The 24,476-nt window shown below is 37.8% G+C and overlaps 1 protein-coding gene across 31 annotated transcripts in view; it reads left to right on the top strand.

The window, feature by feature from the left end:
• DST (dystonin) overlaps positions 1-24,476 on the top strand; it is a 370,183-nt gene that overhangs the window by 208,278 nt on the left and 137,429 nt on the right. For 30 of the 31 annotated variants that reach the window (XM_044421565.1, XM_044421571.1, XM_044421551.1 and 27 more), the window contains 10 exons: positions 722-900; positions 1,199-1,337; positions 2,054-2,247; positions 4,553-4,715; positions 5,098-5,181; positions 5,677-5,784; positions 7,649-7,747; positions 17,747-17,881; positions 22,262-22,350; positions 24,045-24,180. In XM_044421565.1, the coding sequence (XP_044277500.1) occupies positions 722-900; positions 1,199-1,337; positions 2,054-2,247; positions 4,553-4,715; positions 5,098-5,181; positions 5,677-5,784; positions 7,649-7,747; positions 17,747-17,881; positions 22,262-22,350; positions 24,045-24,180 (1,326 nt within the window). Of the gene's footprint in view, positions 1-721; positions 901-1,198; positions 1,338-2,053; positions 2,248-4,552; positions 4,716-5,097; positions 5,182-5,676; positions 5,785-7,648; positions 7,748-10,859; positions 13,548-14,273; positions 17,638-17,746; positions 17,882-22,261; positions 22,351-24,044; positions 24,181-24,476 lie in introns of those variants that run through there. The other variant, XM_044421576.1, reaches the window with a different exon arrangement.

Below are 24,476 nucleotides of genomic sequence, written 5' to 3'. Positions count from 1 at the left end.
ATTTCTTATAATATTTCAGAGATAGGAGATTCTCTCTCCTTCTTCCTGTGCTGCAAGGAGGCATTAAAAATATTTTTGTTGGTGCCAGCAGAGAATTTTCAAGGCCTAAGTGCAGCATGCATGGGACAGTTTCAGAGGGTGGGTCACTGCTGGGGAAGGAAGGGCCCATCTTCCCCTCCCTACTCCTGCACCCCAAAATTGTTACCCCCTCCACTGCAACAAGGCTTTAAGAAAGGCTCTATTGGTGCCATTAGAGGCTTTTTGAAAGTTTGATTGCAGTGAGGGAAGGGTGGTGTATGTGTGAATGTGTATGTATGTGAACAAGGTCTGGGCACTTTGTGGCTGACCCTACCCACTGCTGCTGTGGGCCCATTATGCTTGCTCAGAAACAATTTAGCCATTGAGTCAAAAAAAGAAAAACAGAGAAAGAAATCCTTATCTCTGGCCTATATGTATAAACTGTTGCATTTTCTGGCACATTTGTGAAAGCCCCAAACTTTGCAAAAATAGGTGGCTGGATATTCTGTTGCTGTCCAGTACCTAAAGCCAACATAATCACTGGCAATCATTTCTGTGGCACTGACAGGGTGAAAATGCATGTGTGCATGCGCGCCTGTCTTCTGGTTCAATCAGCCAGTCTTCTGTTCTGTATTTTTCCTTTTGGGACAGTTTGCGAATCCCTTGCTACCGCTGAAATAACCAGTTACCTTCTGTTCTGTAGAAGCTGAAAAAGGAGCTGGATCGACTTAAAGAAGATTTGGAAACAATCACAGACAAGTGTGATGATTTCTTTAATCAAGCCGCTGGGTCACCCTCAGTCCCTACTCTGCGGTCAGAGCTTAACCTTGTGATTCAAAATATGAATCAGGTTTACTCCATGTCTTCCATTTATATAGAAAAGTATGTAAGACTTTGTCTCTTTGTATTCTATTATGCTTCATTATCATAATGTGTGGCAGGATTTTATAGGAAGATAAGTGTTAATTAGTATGTAAAGGAGAAGCAGAACTTCAATTCTTAAGAATATAGATTGTTGAAGTGAATTATAAATACATCACTTATTGCCTTAGCAACATTTGTAAAGCTGATCATTAGGATGTGGCAGTGTAAATATAGAAGTATTTATACAATTATATTGCAAGAAGTTTAAATTAAAAAGTGTCTGGAATTGAATTAATAAGTGATTCCTTTGTTTCAGGTTAAAAACTGTAAATTTGGTCCTCAAAAACACTCAAGGGGCTGAATCATTGGTAAAACTGTATGAGACTAAACTATGTGAGGAAGATCCATTAACTGCTGAGAAAAGTAATATAGAGAACCTGATGGGTATATTAAAGGTATGATTACAGTGTTTAGAAAAGCTATACTTCATAGCCATACAACAATGTAAAATAGATTGTTCTGTACTCTGTCTTTTTGGCCTTTAGAAGCAGAAGGTAGGTGGGAGTAATGAAGTAATTACTTTAAAGTTTGGTATGCCGGTCAGTTGACTGGTTGATATTGCTAATTCAACTCAATGCTGATTATTTTGTTAATTTGCAGAAGCAAGTAACTACTAAGCTGAACAGCACTTTACATTGACCATATCGAAAGCATTTGAATTCTGCCATTTTATAATCCCATCATCTGTCCTTTTAGTCAAAAGCAGTCACTTATTCTTTTCCTTGCCTTGACTCCCCAAGAAAGAGAAAACAGCCAAGTTGTACTCCCAGGAAAAGAACAAAATGCTATTGACCACCCTTTTCCCTCTCATTAATACCTCTTTTGCAGCTATACTTCTCCAGTGGTTGGGAGGAAGAGGATCAGGGAAGAGTAACTACTCGAGAGAGAAACTTGGGCATGATTATAAGTAGTATAAGTGTCCCTTTATAATAATGCTGTAAATTCAAAGCCAGTATTTGACAATATTTGACTGAAGGGTTGGCTTTTCTGGCCAGTCATATTAGCCTCCACGCCCTATGTCTACCCATTAGTATTACATCATGTTGCACGTGCTGAATTGAAGAAACACCATTATGACCTATATTGAATTATTTTTTATTTTATTTGCTAGCAATGGAGATCAGAAGTTGATGAAAAAAGAGAAGTATTCCATGCTCTTGAAGATGAACTCCAGAAAGCAAAAGCAATTAGTGAACAAATGTTTAAAACTCACAAGGAACGTGATCTTGACTTGGACTGGCACAAAGAGAAAGCAGATCAGCTAACTGAGAGGTGGCAAAATGTTCATTCTCAGATTGAGAACAGGTTAGTGCCCCCTTTCCTTCAGAAGCAATACAGTGACATAGTCCATGGGACAGGGAGAAATCAGCAAAGCACAGGGTGGGGGAGCCTCTGTCCCACAGACCACGTACAGTCTGGTGGAGGTCCCTGTTTGGCTCACCAGTTCCCTGCTGTAATAGTTTCACTACACTTGTGTCAGTAGTATTTTACACTGAAATGTGTTTCTGCTGCCTGAAAGATCAGAGTGAAGTAATTTTCCACAGTAATTCCATTCCAGAAGGCTTATTTGTACTATAGATGACAATTTCAAGAGTAGTTTATAGTAGCTAAAAATAAATATAAATCTTGTCTTTTACAAGCTAACTACCAGTAAGCAACCTGATATACAGTGTGACTGGATCATTCAATCTGAAGAGAAGCAATTCACACTTAGTGTCATTAGTATGAGTAGCACTTCCTTCCTTCTTATCCTGATACCACTTCTGTGACATCCTGCTGAAGGAACATTGTGGTTAGAGTCAATAATATGATTCCTTCATGTGCATGTTACCAGAATAATATGGAAAGAAGCCATAGTAACCCCCAGGCTGTGACTTACAAATAATTGCATGTTTATGACACCCTAAATTCAATATCTGGCATCTTTAAGTAACAGATCCTATGTAGGCGGGTTGGAAAGGACTTCTGAAAGCTCCGGTTTTACAAAGGCAACACTATGTGAGTAGTCTGCTATCCTGTTGACTTCATAACATTATTTATGGCCAATTAAAATTTTGCTCTTTGCATGTATGATAAACATGCAGCACATGCCATCTCCCTTAGACATCTTAATTGACTTCGCTGGCAGTTTATTAGCAACATTCAGGAGCTCCTATTGTAAAAGTGACAGATTTTGTGTGGACTGCGGCTTGCAACCGTAAACAGACTGTTCTCTGCAACTGCTCACCCTCCTGCTGCCTATCAGTGACTGAGAACAAAAAAACTGGCCAAGTATAAATAGTGTGGGTTTTTTTCCTGTTTGTTTAAATCTACCCATTTCAATATAATCTACTTCATATGGATTAATTGTTTGACAGGTTGTAACAGTCTTGGTCAGGATAAGCAAAGCCTTCAAATAAAGTTTCACAGCTGACAGACTTGAATACATTGTGTCTATCCTTTCTGAGTAAAGCTGTGGATACTGGCAGTGCCCCTGCCATGGCGCATCTTTGTTGCCCCGGCAGTCATATAATTCCACTAGAAAGCTATGCATTTGTTGGGAAAGTCTGTATGTTTCAAGTACATAGGCACAATTTAATTAATATTAATTAATGCATTTTAACAAAAAATAACTAAGGTGTGCACCTCTAGAGTGCCTTAGTATACATGCTAAGTTTCAGGTGTCTACCTTTCACAGTCTTGGTGTTTTGATGCTGCAAGACAGAAAGACAAAATATCCTCTTTTATTATAAATTGAAGTTTTTCTTTCTGCTGAAAAATAGATAAACACAAAATACTCATCTTCTTGTGTACCAGTCTATTTATATCATGCATATGTATATACATATGTGTATGCATGTAATTGGAATGCCCTATTAATGGTTTTTATAGCTGAAAAATAGTCATTCCCCCACCCCATGATCATGGCTTTAGTTAGTATATGCAGAAAGCTAGGGGTTTATTCTAAAGGAAGCCTTCCTTGGTCTCCACATCTAGTCTATCAAACAAACAGTGATGTTTTATGGAAAGATTTGAGACTATCTGGAGCCTCCTGGAGCCAGAAATGCCTTTTTTGGAGGGAAGTATATCTAGAGAACAGGCATATTTCTCCATAGTCAGCTACCCCAATAGGGCAGGAACTTAAACAAACTTTGTCATGGATGTTAGGCTTTCTGTCTGAATGAGAGTCTTGTTTTGTAGTTTTGAACCCCAAGGAAAGAGCTTAACACAAGCCAAATTATGCTTGCTGTTTGTTTGTTTGTTTGTTGTTTCAACCACCATGGTCCTAAGCAGCAAGAATATAAATACATATGCACTGAGACAGCATACTGCTTATGAATTGCTGTGGAAAAGTTGCTGAGCTTGACCCTTGCATCAAGACATGTAAATACTGCCTTTTCTATCAACCCACCAGATGCCTCAAGCAAGTCTGTCTTGACTTCAGTCCCACCATCTGCCCCATAGGGGACAATAATAACAATTACCCCACAAGTTGTTGAAAGGGCTACAATAGGTAAAGCACACAAAGTGCTTGAAACATTTGTGTGTGCTCTGCAAAGCCAGCAGCGGCATGTCCCCATGAGGACCATTAACTTTGATTTGTTCTTCCTCATTGCTTTCCATTCAACAGGTTGCGTGACTTAGATGGGATCAATAAATCTCTAAAATACTACCGGGATACTTACAATGCATTGGATAACTGGATTAAGCAAGTGGAAGAAACTCAGCAAAAGTTTCAGGAGAACCCTCCTCAAAATAGCAAAGCTCTGGCCAAGCAGCTAAACCAACAAAAGGTACAAGACGCAGGTTCTATTCCAGGAATGAATCACTAAGGCACAAGTGATTTCAATTAAACATTCACATTTCTTTTAGAACATACTGAATATATCTCTGAAACAGAAGTGTATCTTACAGTATAATTAATCCAGTGTGTTTAATCCATATGTTTATCAAATGGGCAATGTCCTGCTTTGCCCGTTTTTTCTTGTGGAGCTAAACAAACTTTATACAGAGGAACAAAGGCTATAACAGCCATTCTGTTCACTTCTGAAGTTCACTCCATAAAATTCAATCTCGTGTGTTTTACATACAGACTGTACACCAGCCCTTAAGACAGGAGTAAATGTTGCATAGGTTGATAACTGCTCCATATTGAATCTTCTATTTGTTTCACAGGTGCTTGTGTCTGAAATAGAGATGAAACAAAACAAACTAGATGAGTGCCAGAAATATTCGGAGCAGTATTCAGCGGCAGTAAAGGTAAAACAACAGTTATTCATGTTCATTCTCCATTCACATGCAAATAAATGTGAGTATTGCTCAGTGTAAAGAACTCTGTATTTCTCTTGCTGCTGTTGCAACTCCAAGTCAGCATCAGAAGTAACAGTTTCCTGCCTCTTCTGAGATACATCTCAGGTGGTGCTCAAGCGACGTTGTTGGCACTTCTTCTGTAGCTGTTCCCACATTTAGGCTATATTGTATTAGCTTGCCTCAGCAGGAGTTGCGGATATGGTCTGTAATCATGCCATACACCTTAATTGCTTGTGGAAGTGTTCATTGCTACCAGTTTCTCATCCCTGATTTCTCTCTTATGTAATGAATTCAACAGTACTCGCCTAGCTTTCTGCAACACTCAAGTTTGACTGCACTAGTGTCAATAGTATTTTATACTGAAATGAATTTCAAGCACCAGAAATACACTTATCCATGAACAAATTGCTTACAACTTTCCTGATTTTCATTTATATCCTGCAGGACTATGAGTTACAAACAATGACATATAGAGCCATGGTTGATTCCCAGCAAAAATCTCCTGTGAAACGACGAAGAATGCAGAGCTCCTCTGATTTCATTATCCAAGAGGTAGTGTGCTTATTATTTATAGAATTATCAGTATGTTGCCTGTTAATGATGGACAAATTCCTTACAAGGTGACTCACATAATAAAATTTTGCAATTATATATTTCATTTTAAAAATCCAGGTCAATCAAAACACACAATAGCAGTGCCAGTTAAATAAATAACTCAGGGCAGTTAAAGAGAAATATTCCGACAATAGGGAAAATAAAGCACAGTTTGATTAAATTACAGCAGTTAAAAATCAAGAAAAGCAGACGTGTTTTTAAATGCCCCTTACAAATATTCAGAATTGAGGCTATGTTTATCCCAGTGGGTGAGGAATTCCAGAGCCTCAGGACCCCAGCTGTGAAATCCCCCAGAACCATAAGCTGTGGGTTTCCCATAAGCACTGAGACCACCTCCATCAGTTCAGGCAGAGAGACTACAAGCAGAAGTTTCATGGGACACCCGGAGGGTTTCCATCAACTTTTGTACTGCCAGTACCAAGTACTGACTCTTGAAACTGGCAGACCATAGAACAGGGGTATGATATGACCCTGTGCACAGTGTGTGCCCCAATCCGAGTTGGAGGCATTGATTGTGACTGTGGTACAGGGCTCTGGGGGAGAAGTTCCGATCCGTGAGTGACTGCCTGTGCGGTCGACAAGGAACTGAGGGACTGGGTGGGATACCCTCCCCCCATCCAGACTTCCGGAATGGGCAGGGTGGGTGCTCCTGCCCACTCTGTTCCGCTGAGCTTTGGAAGTTTTCTCTCCAGTCCAGGCCTTGCGCTGTGCGACAAAGCCCATTCGTGTGATCGCACAGAGACCACCAAGAAGAACTAATGAGATCATTAGTTGCCAAACAATGGTTTTATGCGACAGAGTTTTATATGTCCTGCAGTGGGTTTACTCAGTTCATCTCAGTTTCACCTGCCAATAACCTGCAATAAAAAGAGCAAATTCTGGGTGATAAATTGAAGAACTGCCCAAAGATACCAGAATAGGCAATGCTAAACTAGGTGGACTACTGATACAAGGTAGATTAATGTGTTCATAAGGATTAATTGATATCTGTAAAATTACAGATTTTGCCCCTGCAGAAGATTCCCTAGCCTTTTTCCAAATCACTGCAATGTATAAGGTTCACTGAGAGGAGAGGATACTAAAGAGCTAAGAGATCTTGTTCATTTGGTCTTTGGATCACAGCCAACATGTACTACTTAAAACAAATCTGGATTCCAGTGAACAAAAGGCAAAAATAAAACAACAGCATTGGCCAGAGTTTAGAAGCTATCTCAAGCAGCTATTGTAATTAGGTTGCCTAGAGGCATTTTTTTCTTAAGAGGTTGCAAGTTCACCCATCAGTAATATAGAGAATGAATATAATCAAGACTGAACATAATCATGGGGTCTAAGGAATGTCTAGGATGACTGTCAGAATATGAGGAAGGATTTATTGCAAGGCTGCACTTCTGAACAAGACCCTAAGCACCCTCTGGTAATGCAGTCTACTGAATGCTAGCCCTGTTTCATTTAGAAAGCTGGGCTGGTATTCAGTGTATACGGTACTTTATAAATAAGTGGCTTACAGTGTGCATAGTTAGGAAATTAATTCCATGATGAAGGGGCCTCTCATCTTTCTTTTCTGAGAGCAGCTATACTTTGTACCCCCCAAAAAGAGATCTAAGGATCTCTTTGCTTTGGTGAAGCATTCTTACATGGCATGTATATTAGGAGAGCAAGGTCCTAACGTCTAAGTTCTAAATAACTTTGTTAAAAAGATACCTTTTCTATCAGAAATTGTTCTGTAACTACCTTTCTTTTCTTCAAAAAGATCTCTATGGCATTCTATTTAACATGATACATTATCTGTGTTTCACTGCAGTTCATGGATTTAAGAACGCGCTATACTGCTTTGGTAACCTTGATGACACAATACATAAAGTTTGCTGGTGACTCGCTGAAAAGGCTAGAGGAGGAAGAGGTAAGGCAGCAGACAGTGTTGAAGGGACCAGCAAATAATTAGCAGCTATATTTTTAGGAAGATGGATAGAAGTCTGAAATTCCTTACAAACTTTCCTTCTGTATGTATGTATATATGTCCACTTTAGAGTCACTTATTTTTTGAGTACATTGATGATACCAATATGAAACCTTTTATCCCATTTTATGGATTGTATTATTATTTTACAGGTATGATGTGCTAAAATTTTATTGTAGGGCATTGCTTCTTTGTGAAATGCTCCCAGGGACAGAAAAAACATTAAAATGAAGTCCTTTTTGTAGGCCTATTAAACCTGACTTAGAATTTTAGCTACACCACAAAACTTAAAAGCTGCAGGGGAGATTTAATTTAACTATGTCAGTTTATCTTCAGTTTACTTCAATTCCTTATAAGTATGTCTGGTTTTCTTTCCCATTTTTCTTTCTAATTTGGTGTTCTGTCAGCAGAGTTAGAATTATGCTGTTTTGACTTGACAATTTGACTCAGACATTTGGAGAATTGAAACATACTGTACTGTTTCTTTGAGTATTCATCTGAACTCTGCCCTCTGTCATTCATGATTCTTTATTACAATAGTTGGGGAGGGGCTACGCCAGTGGCGTCTAACCTTGCAGTCAAACTTTTCAGGGAGATTTCTTTCCATTCACTGCCCTAAACAATCCCTTAACTGTTCCTTTCACTTTCCACATCTTAAAAAGAAACTGGAAATTCAGTGCAGGGGCATTATCTGAGGAAATTTGGTGGGGGAGTAACACGTTAGCATTAGTTGCTAATTTTATAGTCTTCAAAACTAAGGCATTTAAGAAGTCTGTAAAGAAATTGTAGTTAGCTCGTGGTTAGGAAAAATTATCAAAGAGATTATCCCATGAGCATCAGTTGAAATGAACAACATTCCTGCCTTTTAGAAAAGACTCACATTGGAAGCCTGAGTAAAAATAATTGCCTAGAAAAATACTCTCACAAAGTGCCAGTAACATGGAATGAGAACCATGAAAGAAGTGAATCATTTGTTATTGCAGATGCAAAAAGAGCCTTAGGCAGCTAAAAACCAATGGGGAAATTAAAGAGACAATGAAGCAACAATTAAAACTTGTGCTAATGTAGCATCCTTCTGATGAAGAGGCTGAAACTAACACATCACAAAACACATCTGTAGATAACAGCAGTTTTAGTACAGCAACCCCACCAGAAGAACTCTGTATAAATCCAAAGCTAGTAAATGCTTGAAGGCACAGGAAACACAACTTGTTTCTCTGCTGTTTCTGAGAGAGACACCATAGGAAATTAGGTTATATTAAATGGTTCAAAACTGTATGAGTTTAATTCTAGGATGATATAAAACAACATAAATTGCAATGGGCATTCAAGATCAATATTCAAATAATAGCAATGGAATACTGACCAATTCTCAAAACAAAAAAAATTTCAAGGGATAATAATTTGGATTCACATTTAGCATATGAATAAAGAAAAGGGAATTTATGTGGAACTTGGAAAAAAGGGTATGACAGTTTGCTATAGCAGAGTATTGGTGATCTGGCCAAAGCATTCAGGGTTGTTCACAGAATTGTAGACACAAGAATGGCACAGATCCATGGAAGCTTTTTGGCTACTTATGTCAATAAAGGTGTACATGGCACTTCAAAGATTCTTTATTTTAATGAACTTAAGAGGGAGAGAATGCAGGACGGAAGGAAGGAAGGACAGATAGATGGATGGATGGAAGGAAGGAAGGAGTTACAAAATGCAAAATCAAAGGCAGTCAGAGCAAATGGAACAATATTGCAGAAATCAAAATTAGCACCATTTAAAAATCATGTCTAATTACCATTTTGCAAAGGTGCCTTTCTGGGGGCAGAATTGATTTTAGGATTCAGAATTTTAATCTGATTCGACAGAGTTGCAAGAATTAAACAGACTGGTAAATGATTAATTTGTCCATTCATTCATGTAGTTATTTCTCAGTACATTGGTTCTAGACTTTGATTGCAGATCTATTCTAAGTATGACTCTAACCCGTTATTTTGATACCTTTCTAACAGAGAAAACTCATGGCTGAATATTAGTACTAATTATCAGAATTAATAAATAGAAGTGAAATCCTACAACTTTTTACCATTTCTTAGCACTGTAGCTTTAAAGGATCTTATGGTACATGCCAGCAAATTTTACTGCAGTCATGAGTAAATTGAGAGGTCTGCTGGAGTATCAAATCCCATTTAATTTTAGGAAAAAATTCAGTCCATTAGGAAATAAGTAGGGAGTAAGCCTTTGCATTAGCATCTGTTAGTGGGCTGACACTGGAAAGACTGTTGTAAAAATGTTGTGCCAGTATTTTGTGTTAGAAAAAGACATTCTTTAATGTTCTGCTCATGTTCAAATAAGAGTCTAAATTAAACTTCTGTAAGGGCTTGGGTAAAAAATATCACTGAAGAACATGGCTCCCCGCTTTCCCATTTTCAGTGCCGTCTCTTGTCTGTCTTTAAACATTATGCTCTATCCATGAGGTATTCCATGACAGTATATACAGTATTTATTGTATGTCAGTGACTGGCTCAAAGTCATGCAGTGAGCTCCATGGATGAGTGATTACTAATAACAAATGTAAAGGATAACTAACAACAATGTTTATTTTATTAGGACCTTTTCAGATATTGTGTCATGTTTTGTCATATGCGCTAAAACACTCTCCTTTTCCCTTTCAACTAATCATAAAATCCTACAGTGGTTTTTTTTCTTGCATGGTATGTTTTGCTGAGAAGTTACTCCATAGCTTTCAAGCAAGAACACATGCAAGCAAGCTTCTGGACAGCACCTTCAAAACTTGACACTGTTCTTGTCCTGGGCAAGAAAAGGGATTCTTTCTTGAGGACTTCGGTTGGTGGATTCCTTCATGCAGCTTTCTCTTTAACTAATGGTGGCTCTCTGAAAGTGTCAGTGGTGGTGGGAATCACTTGATCTTTGCAGCTGGCATGCTGTAGACACAGTTTGTAAGTATTTGCAGTCATGCATTAAAATTGCAATATAATTCAAATATTACACATTAGAAGGATAAGTGTTAATGTTTCTTGCATCTTGATTTTGTTTTCAGAACCTAAGGAATAAAGAGGCACTAGTACGTAATGAATATTCTGATCTGGAGCAACAGCAAAAGGTTGTAGTGAATGAGAATAGGAAACTTATAGAAAGGATAAATGAACTTGAAGAGATGCTGAAGGAGTTGAGAAGGCAGAAGTTCCAACAGGAAGAAGAATTTTCCAAAGCAAAGGAAGAGGCAGAAAAAGAACTGAAGAAACAACAGAAGAAAACTGAAGAAATTTCTTTTCAGAAAATCAAGGCTGAACAAGAGGCAAAACGATATTGCATAGAACTGGAGGATGTTGTTAAGGAGAAACGAGCTGCAGAGCAGGAGTTAGAACATGTAAAACAGCTTGCTTTGAAAGCCGAGGCTCAAAGAAATGCTGTTGAAGACAACCTCAGAGCTTTCAGAATTCAGTTAGAGGAAAGTAAGATTATTAGAAATACTTTTGAAGATAATTTGAGGAAAAAGGACACAAATCTTCACGATCTGGAGCAGCAAAAGAAAACATTAATGGAAGAACTGAAGAAGAAAACTGCGGAAGAAGAAAAGCTTATGAAATTAATTAAGGAAATGGAACAAGAACATGAATTTCAAGGTAGTCGAGTGAAAAACAAGTTCAGAGAACAGGAAATAACTGAAATTAGAAGGCAAATTACTGCAATAGGAAGAGAAAATTTGTTATCAGCAGGTTCAGACATTTATAGAGAAATGGAAGAAATAAAGAATATAGAGGAATTCCGGCAACTGGTAGATGAACTAACAGTTGCAAACAAAAAGTCTGAAAAAATCATTAAAGATTTAAAATATGAGCTGAATGAACTTGAGTTGCAGAATGCATCCTCTGAAGAAAAGGCTCGTTTACTAAAAGAAAAACTAGATGATGCCAATAATGCTCTCAGGCTCCTTAAAATAGAGCTGGATGAGAAGGAACTGGTGGAGAAAGGATATCTGGAGCAACTGAAAGAACTTGACAAGCAGCTACAAAAAGCCACAGGCAAAGCTGAAGAGATAATGCAAGAAGCCATAGAGCTTAAAAAAATAAATATGAAGTATCAAGAAGAGTTGAGAGCACTTCAGAAAGAAAAGGCACAACTCAAGAGAGAGCTGGAAGAGCTGGCTAGAACACATGCACACTCTGAAATTACCATTCAGCAGTTAAAGTCACAAATCACTTCACTTCAGCAAGAAAAACTGGTAGCTGAGCAGAGAACTATTTCATGTAAAGGGGAGGCAAGCAACTTGCAGGAGCAATTTAGAAAAGTGCAGGAACAATTTCTTCAAAAGACAAGAGAAGAAAAAGAAAACCAGCTGAAGATTCAAAGACTGAATGATGATTTAGCCGATAGCAATCACTTGGTAGAAAAGCTTAAACAAAAGGTTGAAGAGCTTAGTAGGTGGAATAGTGAGACCAAAATGATGATGACTGAGGTGCGGACTGAATCAGAGAAAATAATCGTCGAGAGACAAATTATCGACAGAAAAAATGACGAATTAAAAGTTCTGGTCGATAGCTTCAAGGAACAGCTGCGTGTCACAAATGAGCAACTGCACAAACAGATAATAATTGAACAAGACCACCTGGATAAAATCAAGACACTAGAGGATGAGTTAATAAAAACAAAAGATGTAGCCAATGAGTTTAAGCAGAAATGTGACAGAGAGAATGCTTTTAACATGAATGCTGAGATGGAGATAAGGAACCTAAGTACTCAGCTGAATGCATTCACTATGGAGATGAAGGTGAGTGAGCAGAAAATCCAACAGCAGCAAGCCCATATTCAAGAGCTAAACAGCAAGATGAAGAAGCTCCAAGATGATTTCCACCAGAAGACCTTAGAGGAACAGACAGCGCGTAAAAAGGTAGCGTTGCTTCAGGAAGAGTCAATTAAGTTTAAACATTCTGCAGAAGAGTTTAGGAAGAAATTTGAAAAACTTTTGGAATCACACAACATTGCTGAAAATGACATATCAGGCATAAGGATGGAATGCATCACTCTACAGCAAGAAAGGAATATGGCTCAAGAAAATATCAGAATGCATAAGATTCAAATCGACGACCTGCAGGACCGACTGCAGAAATGTCGTGAGCAGCTGCAACAAGGGAAGCATGCTGAAATGGAATATTTGCAGAAATACCGCAAACTAGAAGAAGAATTGCAAATGCAGAAGCGTACTATAGAGAACTTGAAGCACCAATTAGAGCTGCAAAAAAGAGAGCACTGCAATCAACTGCGTACATTTCAGAATGAGATAAACAAAAAGAACATCCAGTTAGACCTTGGGTGGAAGGGAAGTGGGTTTAGTTACCTGGGAGACACCTCTGCAAGAGATTTTGAGCAACTCAATCTCTGTACAAGTACTTCTCCTTCACTAAGAAGAAGACAAATGAGTGGTCCAGGATGCAAATCTGAACAGTTGATTGTGCCAAAATTGCAAGTGGTTGCTACAGATTCACTGTCACAAGAAAAACCATTTCAGCTGTCTGGAGTAACCAACTCACTGGAAAATGGGATGAACCAACAATCCTATTCTGAGTATGTTTCCCAGACAAGCACGCAGTTTGAGTTAACAATTGATAAGAACAGCCCTGTCACAAGAATTTCAGAAATAGATAAACTGAGAGACACCAAATTCCTCAGTTCCAGTCGTGAAGACATTTATGAAATGGGATTAGGGAAGCATCTGCATCCACTGGAGGTACAGCATGCAATTTGATATTTCCAAGGGGGCTTGCTTTCTGTTCCTCACCATTCTTAATGCTTTTCAGTTATGTTTCTTGTTTTCATTTTATCCAGTGAAACAGATCAAAAACATGCTCAGACATTTTACAGAAGTTTTTTACCAACATATATATCCAAAATGCTGCGCTAACCTAGAAATTTCTTGCAGATATAAAGGGATACACAAAGGGAAAACCAGTAGACAGTAGGGGGACTTAACACATTCTTCCCCTCCTCCGTCCCTGCCTGCAAACAAGCACATCTTCCCCATGCATGTGCTTCAGGCATATGTTCACAAGAGAACATCAGGTGGAAGCAAAATATATTGTTCTGCCTTAAGGCCTGCTGTATTTCTCCTGTGTTGCAGGCTGGCCTATATATTTTGGATGTGAATGATACAATGGATAGACATTCACATGTAGGCATTCACAACCTGAGTTATCCATTAGAGGGAATTATAACTTTTAATTGTAGTCTAAGCCACAAAATTCAAATATGTTTTTGTTTTTTACTCTTTGCTGTGTTTCAACTGAACTTTCTTGCTTATATTTCTTCCATATTGTCAATGCTAATAAAGCTGGCTGATCCTTAGTTTTTGCTGTTCATATTCTGTATGTTTTCCTGGTTATGGGCTAAATTAGTAATGTGATACTACTTTCTAAATACAATATCCTTCATTGTGTCAAAAAATTCCTGTTTACAGATAGTGAACAACCAGCAGTATGGTGTACATGTTGAAGTTACTGCATTAGATCAAGAAAATGGCAAGAAACTTGGTAAAGAAGGAAGACTGCTTGAGGGATACGGAACGTCAGAAGGGTTTAGGAGTGAAGATATATCAAAGATGAGTTCTGTCTTAGAGGAAAGGGAAGCCAAGGAGGTCGATAGGATTCCTGCTGAATATGATAATATCAAATTTCAAGGTCTTCGGCATGATGTTTCTGCCAGGCAGTTGATTGAAGTTAAACTTCTAGACATGAGCACAGCTGAACAGCTCCATTCAGGGAAGAAAGCTATTGCTGAAGTTCAAAAAAATCTTGATGCTTTTTTAACAAAGCCTACTGCAATAGCTGGGCTGTACATTGAAGCTAGCAAAGACAAGATCTCATTTTCTTCTGCAGCTAAGCAAAGAATACTAGACAAAACATCAGCACTAGCACTATTAGAAGCTCAGGCTGCTACTGGTTTTATCATTGATCCCACAACAGGTCAAACATGCTCTGTTGATGATTCAGTCATCAAGGGTCTTGTAGATTATGAATACAAAACCAGGCTTCTTGAGGCAGAAAAAGCAGCTTTAGGATATATTTTTTCTGGGAAAACGCTTTCTGTTTATCAAGCAATGGAAAGCAGAGTTTTGGAAAGGCAGAAAGGTAAAAATATTCTTGAAGTTCAGATTGCAAGTGGGGGAGTTATTGACCCCATAAGAAGTGTCCGTATTCCTCCAGAAGTTGCTGTACAGATGGGCTTACTTAATAACACTATTCTCAATTTTTTACATGAACCTTCCAGTAATAAAAAATGCTTTCAGAATCCCAATAATAGGCAAGTCATGTATTATAATGATTTGCTGAAGTTGTGCTTGTTTGATATAGAAAGCAAATGCTTCCTACTTCCTGTTGGGGAGAGAAAAATAACCACTCCATCTGCAGAAAAAGTGCATACATTATCTGTAGTTGACATTAAAAATGGAGCAGAAATGACATCATATGAGGCTTATAAAAAGAACCTGATAGACAAAAATATGTATCTTGAGCTATCAGGACATGAATTTCAGTGGAAGGAATCCACATGCTTTGATTCTCATGGGAACTCTTTCCTTTTGCTGACAGATCTTAAAAGTGGAATACAATTCAATATTGATGAGGCTTTAGCTGATGGTAAAATTGACAGAATGTTGGTCAGCAAATACAAGGGAGGGGAGATTACTGCCAATGAACTTGGTGACATTTTGTTGAGTCATTCCAAGCCACATACAGATCTGACCAGTCCAATTGCTGGGATTTGGATGGCTGAGACAAATGAAAGAATGCCTGTTCTGAAAGCTTCCCGTAAGAACTTGGTGGACAGAGTCACAGCCCTGAGGTGCCTAGAAGCACAAGCCAGTACAGGAGGTATAATTGATCCCTGTACTGGGAAGAGATACAGTGTGGCAGAGGCTTTACAGAGGGAGCTAATTGATGAGGCATTGGCTAAGCATGTCCAGCAGTGTGAACTAGTCTTTACTGGGATTATTCATCCTGTATCAAACAGTATTATATCAGCCATTGAAGCAATGAGTATAAATGTCCTGGACAAAGAAATGGGTAGCCGCTGCCTGGAGTATCAGCATTTGACTGGTGGGCTGATAGATCCAAAATCTCATTCTAGGTTATCAATGGAAGAAGCTATTAAATGTGGTATTGTCGATGCTGTCACTGCTACGAAAATGAAAGATGACAAATTTTACATAAAAAGTATTACATGCCCTAAAACAAAAAAGAAATTGACATATAAAGAAGCTCTTGAAAGAGCTGTTTTTGACTGCCACACTGGGCTGAGATTGTTAGAGGCAGCTGAAGCAATTTCTTCAGGAATTGCTAGACTCTATTTTTCCTCACAGTAATGATTTAACAGTTTTGAGATCAGGCTCCTGTAATCTGGCAGGAATCCCCATTGAACTGAGGGGGATGTACTGCTGGATAGATACGTATAGGGTTGAGCTGTTATTTATTAGAATGTACTGCAGTAATGCAAGTTATGCAGGCTATAGGAACGGTGGCCTATGGCTTAACAAGGCAATAGAATAGGGCTCTCTGGCAAAAATGAGTCTGATTTATAAATAGAACAAAGCTTTTTTGGCTTCATTTATATATTATTTTCTTCATACTTTAGATTTAGTGCTGCTTCAAACCTCCACAATTCCAGGCTTATACACAGTCTGGTCAAACACATCGTCTATTCAATTTTGATGGAAAATTTAACCTTCAATCTCTGTCTGGATTGTGCATCTGCTTCATATAAATGATATCAACAACTTACTGTTTTAAAAATGAAAAACTAGGATCATTGCGATAGTAACATTTTGCATGTTTGTGTTTGATGCCAAGGTGTTTTTTTTTTCCATTCCAGCTGATCTTTTAAAAATTTCACAATAACATGGCTTATGAACATGATGCAATACAATCCTGCAAACAGCAGGCATATTTCAGTCAAACAAAAGCAGTAAACTCAGCTTGGTACTTGAGAGCTTACATTCAGTTAGTTTGTACATGTATTCGATTAACAAAATGTATGCAAGTAAACCTGCAAAGATTCATAAAGCAGTGTCATAAATAAAGATGTATGAAAGGATCAAATGTAAAGTTTAATGTTGTGTAGGGTCTGTCACTACAGTTTTCTGATAGTAAGAATTATAGGTATTATTATATGGAAGTAAATTCAACTGCATTCACAGTGCCTTGCTAACTATAGTAAGTATACATAAGATTGCACCTGAAGTTACAAGAATTGAATGCACACAGTGAAAAACCCTTTGAGTTTTGCTACATGATTATCTTTTCTATTTTTACCACGTATTATGTTTCATGGTACTTTATAATATTTTTTTTGGTGGGGGTGGAATCCTAAATAGAATTGGCTATGAAACTGTTAAAATATAGCAATTATTTTTTGGTGTTTCATATATATTAAATTTAAAAAGTTAAAATACTATATTGACCTTAAAACCAATGAGTATTTTACATTGGTGAAATTTAGAAGCCTCTTCAACATCATAACGTCCAGGTCTGAGTACAGAGCTAAGGCAAATGCTGCAGTTGAAAGAGTTCTGCATATAAACACTTGCTTAGCATTTCCTTATGCTGAGAGGTTTCTTTCATGTGAATTCAATCAACTATTTGTGTGTGTGTATATATGTATATATATGAATGTTTTAATGTGTATCATAATTAGTGTTTTGACTTTTGCAGCTATTGTGAAAAAATACTTTGGTTAATGCTTTTAAATTTTATAAGTTTTTAAAATCTGCTTAAGAATGCTAATAATAATTGGGATTTAAAAAACAAATAAAGCTTCTCCAAATCTGGCATCTTTGGCAGTAAAATTCTTGACAATGTGATTATGTTTCTGTGTGATTATAATCTGATTCCATAGAAATGTTAAATATATAATTTTATAATGCCCATTGTTCATCAGAAGTCAGTGGAAGAGGAAAAGAAAGAACACATTGAAAAAGCTGGGGACTTACTGAAATGGGTGTCAAGCATCACCAAGAACCTCAACAAAGGTGGAGGAGAAAAGCCTGCAACAGTAGATTTGCTTAAGAAACAGGTATTAAAAAGCTGCTTGAGAATAGGTGCCACGAGCTTGCATGGGCATGTGTCGCTTGGTCTTGTTCTTTGTGTCTGCTAAACAGCCAAATGTGCCGAAGCACACCTTTCATTCCATCCATTGCAGTGAGCGACATGCAATGTATGCCCTGCATTGTATCCAGCAAAACCGTCTTGATTAAGAGCACAGTCTTAAGCATGTTTAGATGGGGAAAAGGCCTACAACCCCAGCGTCCCCAGCCAGGTGTCCAAACATGCACAGGATGACACCTTAAAAGTGTAAAAAATTATTGTACTCACAACAGTATTTTATGTGTTAAATGTGTCACTTGTAGGAAATACGTAGTACTTTCAAAATGGCATCCAAGATAAAAAGCAAAAGTTTAGATTTTGCTTTCTTTTACCTTTGCCCTATGAAGGTGAGATGGTGTCTTCCTGCCTCTCCCACCCGGGTGCCTGTCCTTCATCCAACTGTCTGTGGGTGGACATAGAAGTGTGACAAATTACATGCACATCAAATCCAATGATTGTAGTTCCTAATCATATAATTTTTGATTTTTTTTAAAAAAGGGTAATCAGCTACACAATTTAGACTTAAATGCACTGCGTTTGAGGCACATACACACTATTCCCATGCTGTTCAGGGAGAACATGCCTTCCAGATCAAACCCTCAAAATCTGTAGTCGGTGCTCTGCCAACAAAATAATGTGATCATGTAGATGATACTTTACTGCACCCTTTGCACGACACTCAGATTTTCTTCAGCTCCATTGCAATGTGAAATGACCTTCCTTCTTTATCATTAGATACACTTTTCTGAGTCCATATACATACTTACACTGAGCAAATAAAAATCATGCAAGATGAAATGACTGCTAGGACTCATACATATCCAAGTGTATTATTCCAGAGAAAATCTCAGCAATAAACCAAAAAAAAATGAGGTGGTATCCAAATCTGTCCACACACTATGAAAGTATACAGAGAGACAGACTTCCTGCTATCCAGTACAAAGCTAGAACTTTTCGAAGCATCCAGAAATTGGTGGAAACTCTTGTCTCTAGGGTGAGGTGAGAGAGCAGATGTAACAGAAGGGAGCTCTGCTGATCTGTTGTGTAGCAGAAACAAGTGCTTCTTGCTGTTTCTAGAATTGCTTTTCAAAGTACTAGCTCCCTGTTGGTTAGTGGCTGGTCCTTGTGAATTCAACAGAGCTAGCTAAAGACACAGTGAAGTAACATGTATACATATGCCGAGTACCTTCCATTATCAAATCCCATACCTGCAGCATTTCATAAATGTATGAAATGAGGAAATAGAAAATAGCACTTCCTGGATCCTAGCTTTTCACCACACCAGGCCACTGACCAAATAGCACTTCATTAAGTGTGGATTCAAATTCCTTCCTACAACTGATCCATTTTACTGGGAGCAGAATTGTTATCCATAACATCTGAGAAATCCAGGTTAATGTGAGGGACTTTAGCATTACATGCAGATTAGAGATTCTCCGTGGATGATAAGCTGTGAATATTACAAAATTACACTATAAATTTACATGAGCACTCTCAGGAACAGGAATGGGGAAGGGCTATCCACATCAGCCACTGTTGCATTATTTAAAGAAGGTAGAATATGCCTACCGTGGGGAAGTTGAGTGCCATTAGGATATTTTAGAGGAGGAAGAGGGTTTATGTTCTGCGTGGCTATTTCTGCTGCTGCCTAACTCCAGGGAACACAAGAGCTGAACTGCACCTGCAGAGCTTACTAGCTGTCCTTCATACTTAAGCAGATACCTTCATGGATTGAACCACAATGTCATCTTGTAATTCTGTGTTAAGATGGGGCAGCAGTATCATGCCACTATACTTTGATTTCTTGACACTGAAAGTGAATTGTGAGTTTCTCAGCATGCTCAGTAGCCCTTGTACTAGAAGCATCTATAACTCATATAGTTCAATATTCTCTGTGGTGCAGGTCTTGTATGTGCCGCCAGAACATTCACACATCCACACATTGAATGTGCCACCAGAACATTTACATGAACAAATTATTTAAATAGCACAGAAAGCAGCATGAGGACAGCATCGGCAGGAAGAAATGAAGATGATAGCCTCAAGGAATCAAAGCCAATGAGAGCAGCTCTTCCTTGTCATGAATATTAGCTATGAGAACAATTATACTAGGATTTTATTTTATTGGGATCTTTTAATTCAATAGGTGTTCAGATATTTAGGGTGCAACCCTTTGCATGTATACACAAAAATGGCTGGCAAGGGAAGGCTGGGAATTGCAGGGTTGTGTCTTTAGACTGACACTGTATAGCTGTCATGATCTAAAGCAATTTTCTCTAACTCTGCGCCATGCAAGATGTTTTGAACTACAGCTTCCACCATTTCTGACCATAAACCATGTTGGCTGGGGCAGATGAGATTTAGTGGGCACCTGGTTGGGGAAGCCTGGTCTATAGTAAAAACAAAAACAAAAAAAATGGTGTGTCTATCCTGTCATGATCTGTTTTCAGCTAAGATTTTTAGAATATTTTGGTAGAGCTGCAAGTTGTTCGTTGAAAAAGTTAAAACAAATCTCTTTAGATATATAACTGTAATGTATGTGTATTTTGTGGGCACCCATTGGATGGTGACCACAGTGAATAAGACATACTTCCCACAGTGTCCCAAGCAAGTCTGGGATTATTAGAATGGGTTTTGTTCTTTTTAATTAGTACATGATCATAAGGATCTTTTTCCATGTAAGTACTCTTGTAGCAGTCTAAGAGGAAAAAGTGAATGTTTGTCTGGAATGAGGTGAAACGGACCTGATCTGGTCTAATCATTTTCAATTTACTTCTCTAGGATATGAGGAAGTAGAGCTGCAATAAAGAATCTGGAATCATAGTGGAATACTATCAAATAAATAACTCATACATATCCGAACTTTGCCTGATGTTAAGGAGTTCCCCATTATGCTCCATCTGTAGTGTTGTGGCAGTGCTTGTGTTTAACCTTAGCCATAAAAGGAAAGTAATTGGAGTTTAGGAATGGGAGATGCTGTGAAGTTTGTTTATTTAATGCTCAATGGAATTTCACAGCATTTCCAATCTGGCAAGTAGCAGCAGACAGCAGATTTTTTTTCCTTTTCAGAGCAATTCACATCTTTTTTAAAATTTATTTTAAAATTGCTTTTTATTTATTGCTTGAAATTTATTAAATTGCTTTTTAAAAATTCAGATGTTTCACAAATGCACACCTGCACACTTAGGAGATTCTCTTTAACCCTGGAGGCACCATCCAGAAACATTAAGAAAACAATATAGAGGACATGCATCCCCACTTGCACTGCTCTTTAGAAATGATCCTCCATACAAAATGTCAGAAACTTGAAGGTAGATGCTAGAGCAGCGCTTCTTACCATGTAATCTGCTCACCGCATGCTTGAAGCAAGATAGATCATGATTACATTAACCTCTGTTCACTTTTGGTTAAAGGTGACAAGCGATCTTTTGTTGTTGTTGTTGTTGTTGTTGTTTCCAATACAGGAAAATTTGTATTGGTTATAGTTTGAGAACTCCTGCCTTGGAATAAGACAGAAATAAGAGATCAGAATTGAGGTAGCCATATTGATCTTCCAAAAAACACAAAGTTAGACTGACTAATGATAAAGATGCTGGAAACACAAGCTTTTGAATTATATAAATATCTTCAGTTGCAGGGTTTGTAGAAAGTATACATATCAGTGCATTATTTAATATAATTTCACATGCTCAGGCCATTCTTAATCTAAGCAGGGTGGACTCATTTACACACTGCCTAAAACAAAGACCAGAACAGAACTTAATAAAATTGTTGAGAAAAGGATTAGCTAATACAGTGTGTGTGTGTGTGTGTGTGCGTGTGTGTTAAACATGCAAAATGCTTAGCTTGTCCCCAGTGGCCTGTTACGAACATACTCTAACTGTGATACCACTGCTATAGCCAGGCATCTTTTTGGCAGCACAGTCATATACATGTTGACTCAGAAGTAAGTTTTACTGAATTCACAGGGTTTTCCTCCCAAGAACGTGGGTACAAAATTATAGTCTTAGTTGAAAGTAGGTCCAGTTAAGCCAAATATGGCTTGTTTCTGGATTGACACAAGATTGCATTGTCTGGCTCATTGAGGAATGAATTGACTAAAGGATAAAATGGATTAGCATATATTTTGTAAACTATATTGCTATTATTAAAATACATTGTGTAACTGGTGGTACTGAAATGTCCACCCTTGCTTATACCCCGCTAGGTTTGCTTAATCTTTTTGGTTTATCCTTTATGTTAAACAACAATTACTACTTCTGTTTTATCTATTTCTAGAGAAATTTGAACATAATTTTATGTTTTTCAGATTTCTTCTGATGAAATATCAACCAAGAAAGAACAGATACTAGAGACTTTGCAAACAACGCAGTCATTTTTGGCAAAACATGCTGATAAGTATGTTTATTATGGTTATCACATTTAAAAATTAGTAATGTAAAAATGAATAAGATTAATTTTTCTCTGATCTGCTTGCAACCTTAACAGATAACTACTCTGGCCATAAGAAAAATTGTAAAATAAAAGAATCACCATAATACCTTTATTGGAGCAATTCAAAGCTCACAAAATATCATGCAAGCTTTTAATTAGGCAAGATTGTAAATAAAGCCAAAAGAGGGGGTAGAGAAAAGAATGGCTGCTGTTCATGCTGGGGGGGGGGGGGGTCTGTATTTATTTATTTAGCAGGCTTATATGCCACCCCATTCGCCGAAGCCTTGGGGCGGCTTACAAACATAAATAAATAAATATCATTAATACAGTTATATGAAGTCAGAGATAGCCTGGCCAAAATTGTTAAAAACCAATAAATAAAATCAACAATTAAAATGACGTTTAAATAAAAAGGTCGATTTAGTTACAGTCTTAAGGTGGAAAGTGGAGAGATTTTCGCAGGAATTTTGAAAGAACAGACTTACCTTAGGAAGGGTTCCAGTGCAACTTGAACCTATCTCTGAATCATGCCATGGTTAATTTGAATGAATGCAGCATCTGCTCGCTTTCAGCTTAAGACAGTATCCAATTGTAGACTCCACAGTTTGTACATCAATCATACTGAGCTGGTGGTATGATGAAATAAGCCATGTGGCTTAATGCATTTAGTGACATGTGCCCTCTACCATTTCCCTAATTACCCACTCTGGCACAGCTTGTTGAGTCAGCTGAACCTGGGAAGCATGGCTTCTTGGGAAGGGAAACAACCCTCAAAGAACCCATGATTGTGGTAGGATCATTTGACAGTGGCTTCCCTGTCCAACAAGCCACACAGCGCAGGCTTATTTGATTGTGTGAACTGGTCCTTTTCTTTCCCCAATCACTTCTTCTTTAACTTTTTACCTAATTAAGAGTGCTGGACAACATAAAAAACATGCACTTTTTAAACCTTTGAATTGGCCCACTAAAGGTATTATGGTGATATATACTGTGCTAATCAAGAGTTTCATGGGGATGCTATTATACATACACAGTTCATGTGAGCAGGCTTTCCTGTTTGCTTCTGTGAGTATATAAAATTATGATTTAAAATTTTATCTGTAAACATATGCTAACACATAGTATTTTAAAATGATTTTTGATTATATATGATTATGGCTTTTATGAGGTTTTGTTACAAATCTTTTGGAGCAAAGGCAGAAGTCAATTCTTGCTATCAGTAATGTGGAATAATAAGCCAAGATTCTGGGAAATCCTTTCTCATGGTGAGCAGGCTACCTGCTCAGGCAAACAGCTCATTAGCTCTTCAAGAGCAAGGGGCTACCCAGTCAATATGGTTGGTTTGCTCATGTAATGTAAACCTGGGATTCTGGCTTCTCTTTTTTATAAACCAGGATAGTTAACCTGGAATATTACTTTGGATAATGAATCCTGGTCTGCTTGGGACAACAAACCACAGGGTCCTATGTTCAGACAAGAAATTAATTTTAAAATGATCTGTTTGACAACCTTGCTTGGCAGAACAAGCCAAGGAGGAGTGAATGAGTCCATAAATTCCTTCTTGAAACAATGTGGCCTATTTCTTTTCTACCTAGAAGAATTAACATTTTGAAATCACTAGTGTTTTGCTTCCACATCTGATAAACTTTTTCTCACAGAATGACAGATGAAGAGAAAAATGAACTTGAGAATCATGTAAAGTCCCTACAAGAGGGTTATAAAGTGTTATCCAGTGAGGATTTGAAGCAGCTGCAGGAAGAACAAAATGTAGATGATGAAAACATGGAGGAAAAGGTAACCTGTATTTCCGACCATGGTGTATGCAATGTCATACTGCTGACTCTTTTCTGTCTTGTTTTTTGCATGGGTGTGGAACTATGTATTGATTCTAAAGAAGCAAAACTGCATAGAATTGTGTGTTTTGTGCAAACAAAAGCAGAACTAAATGACTGATAAATTTCAATCTGTTTGTGTAACTGAAATAGACTTGAATGTGATTAAATGAACAAGCTTTAATATTTTGTGCCTTGCATGAACTAAGAGCAAAGAATCATACATCACTTAACCCTTCTTCTTAAAAACCATACTTT

The sequence above is a fragment of the Varanus komodoensis genome, unplaced genomic scaffold, assembly GCF_004798865.1.
Source record: "Varanus komodoensis strain SLA01 unplaced genomic scaffold, ASM479886v1 scaffold12, whole genome shotgun sequence".
Taxonomy (NCBI): Eukaryota; Metazoa; Chordata; class Lepidosauria; order Squamata; family Varanidae; genus Varanus; species Varanus komodoensis.
Note: the sequence above shows the minus strand (reverse complement) of the source record. Positions and strands in the feature narration are given on the sequence as shown.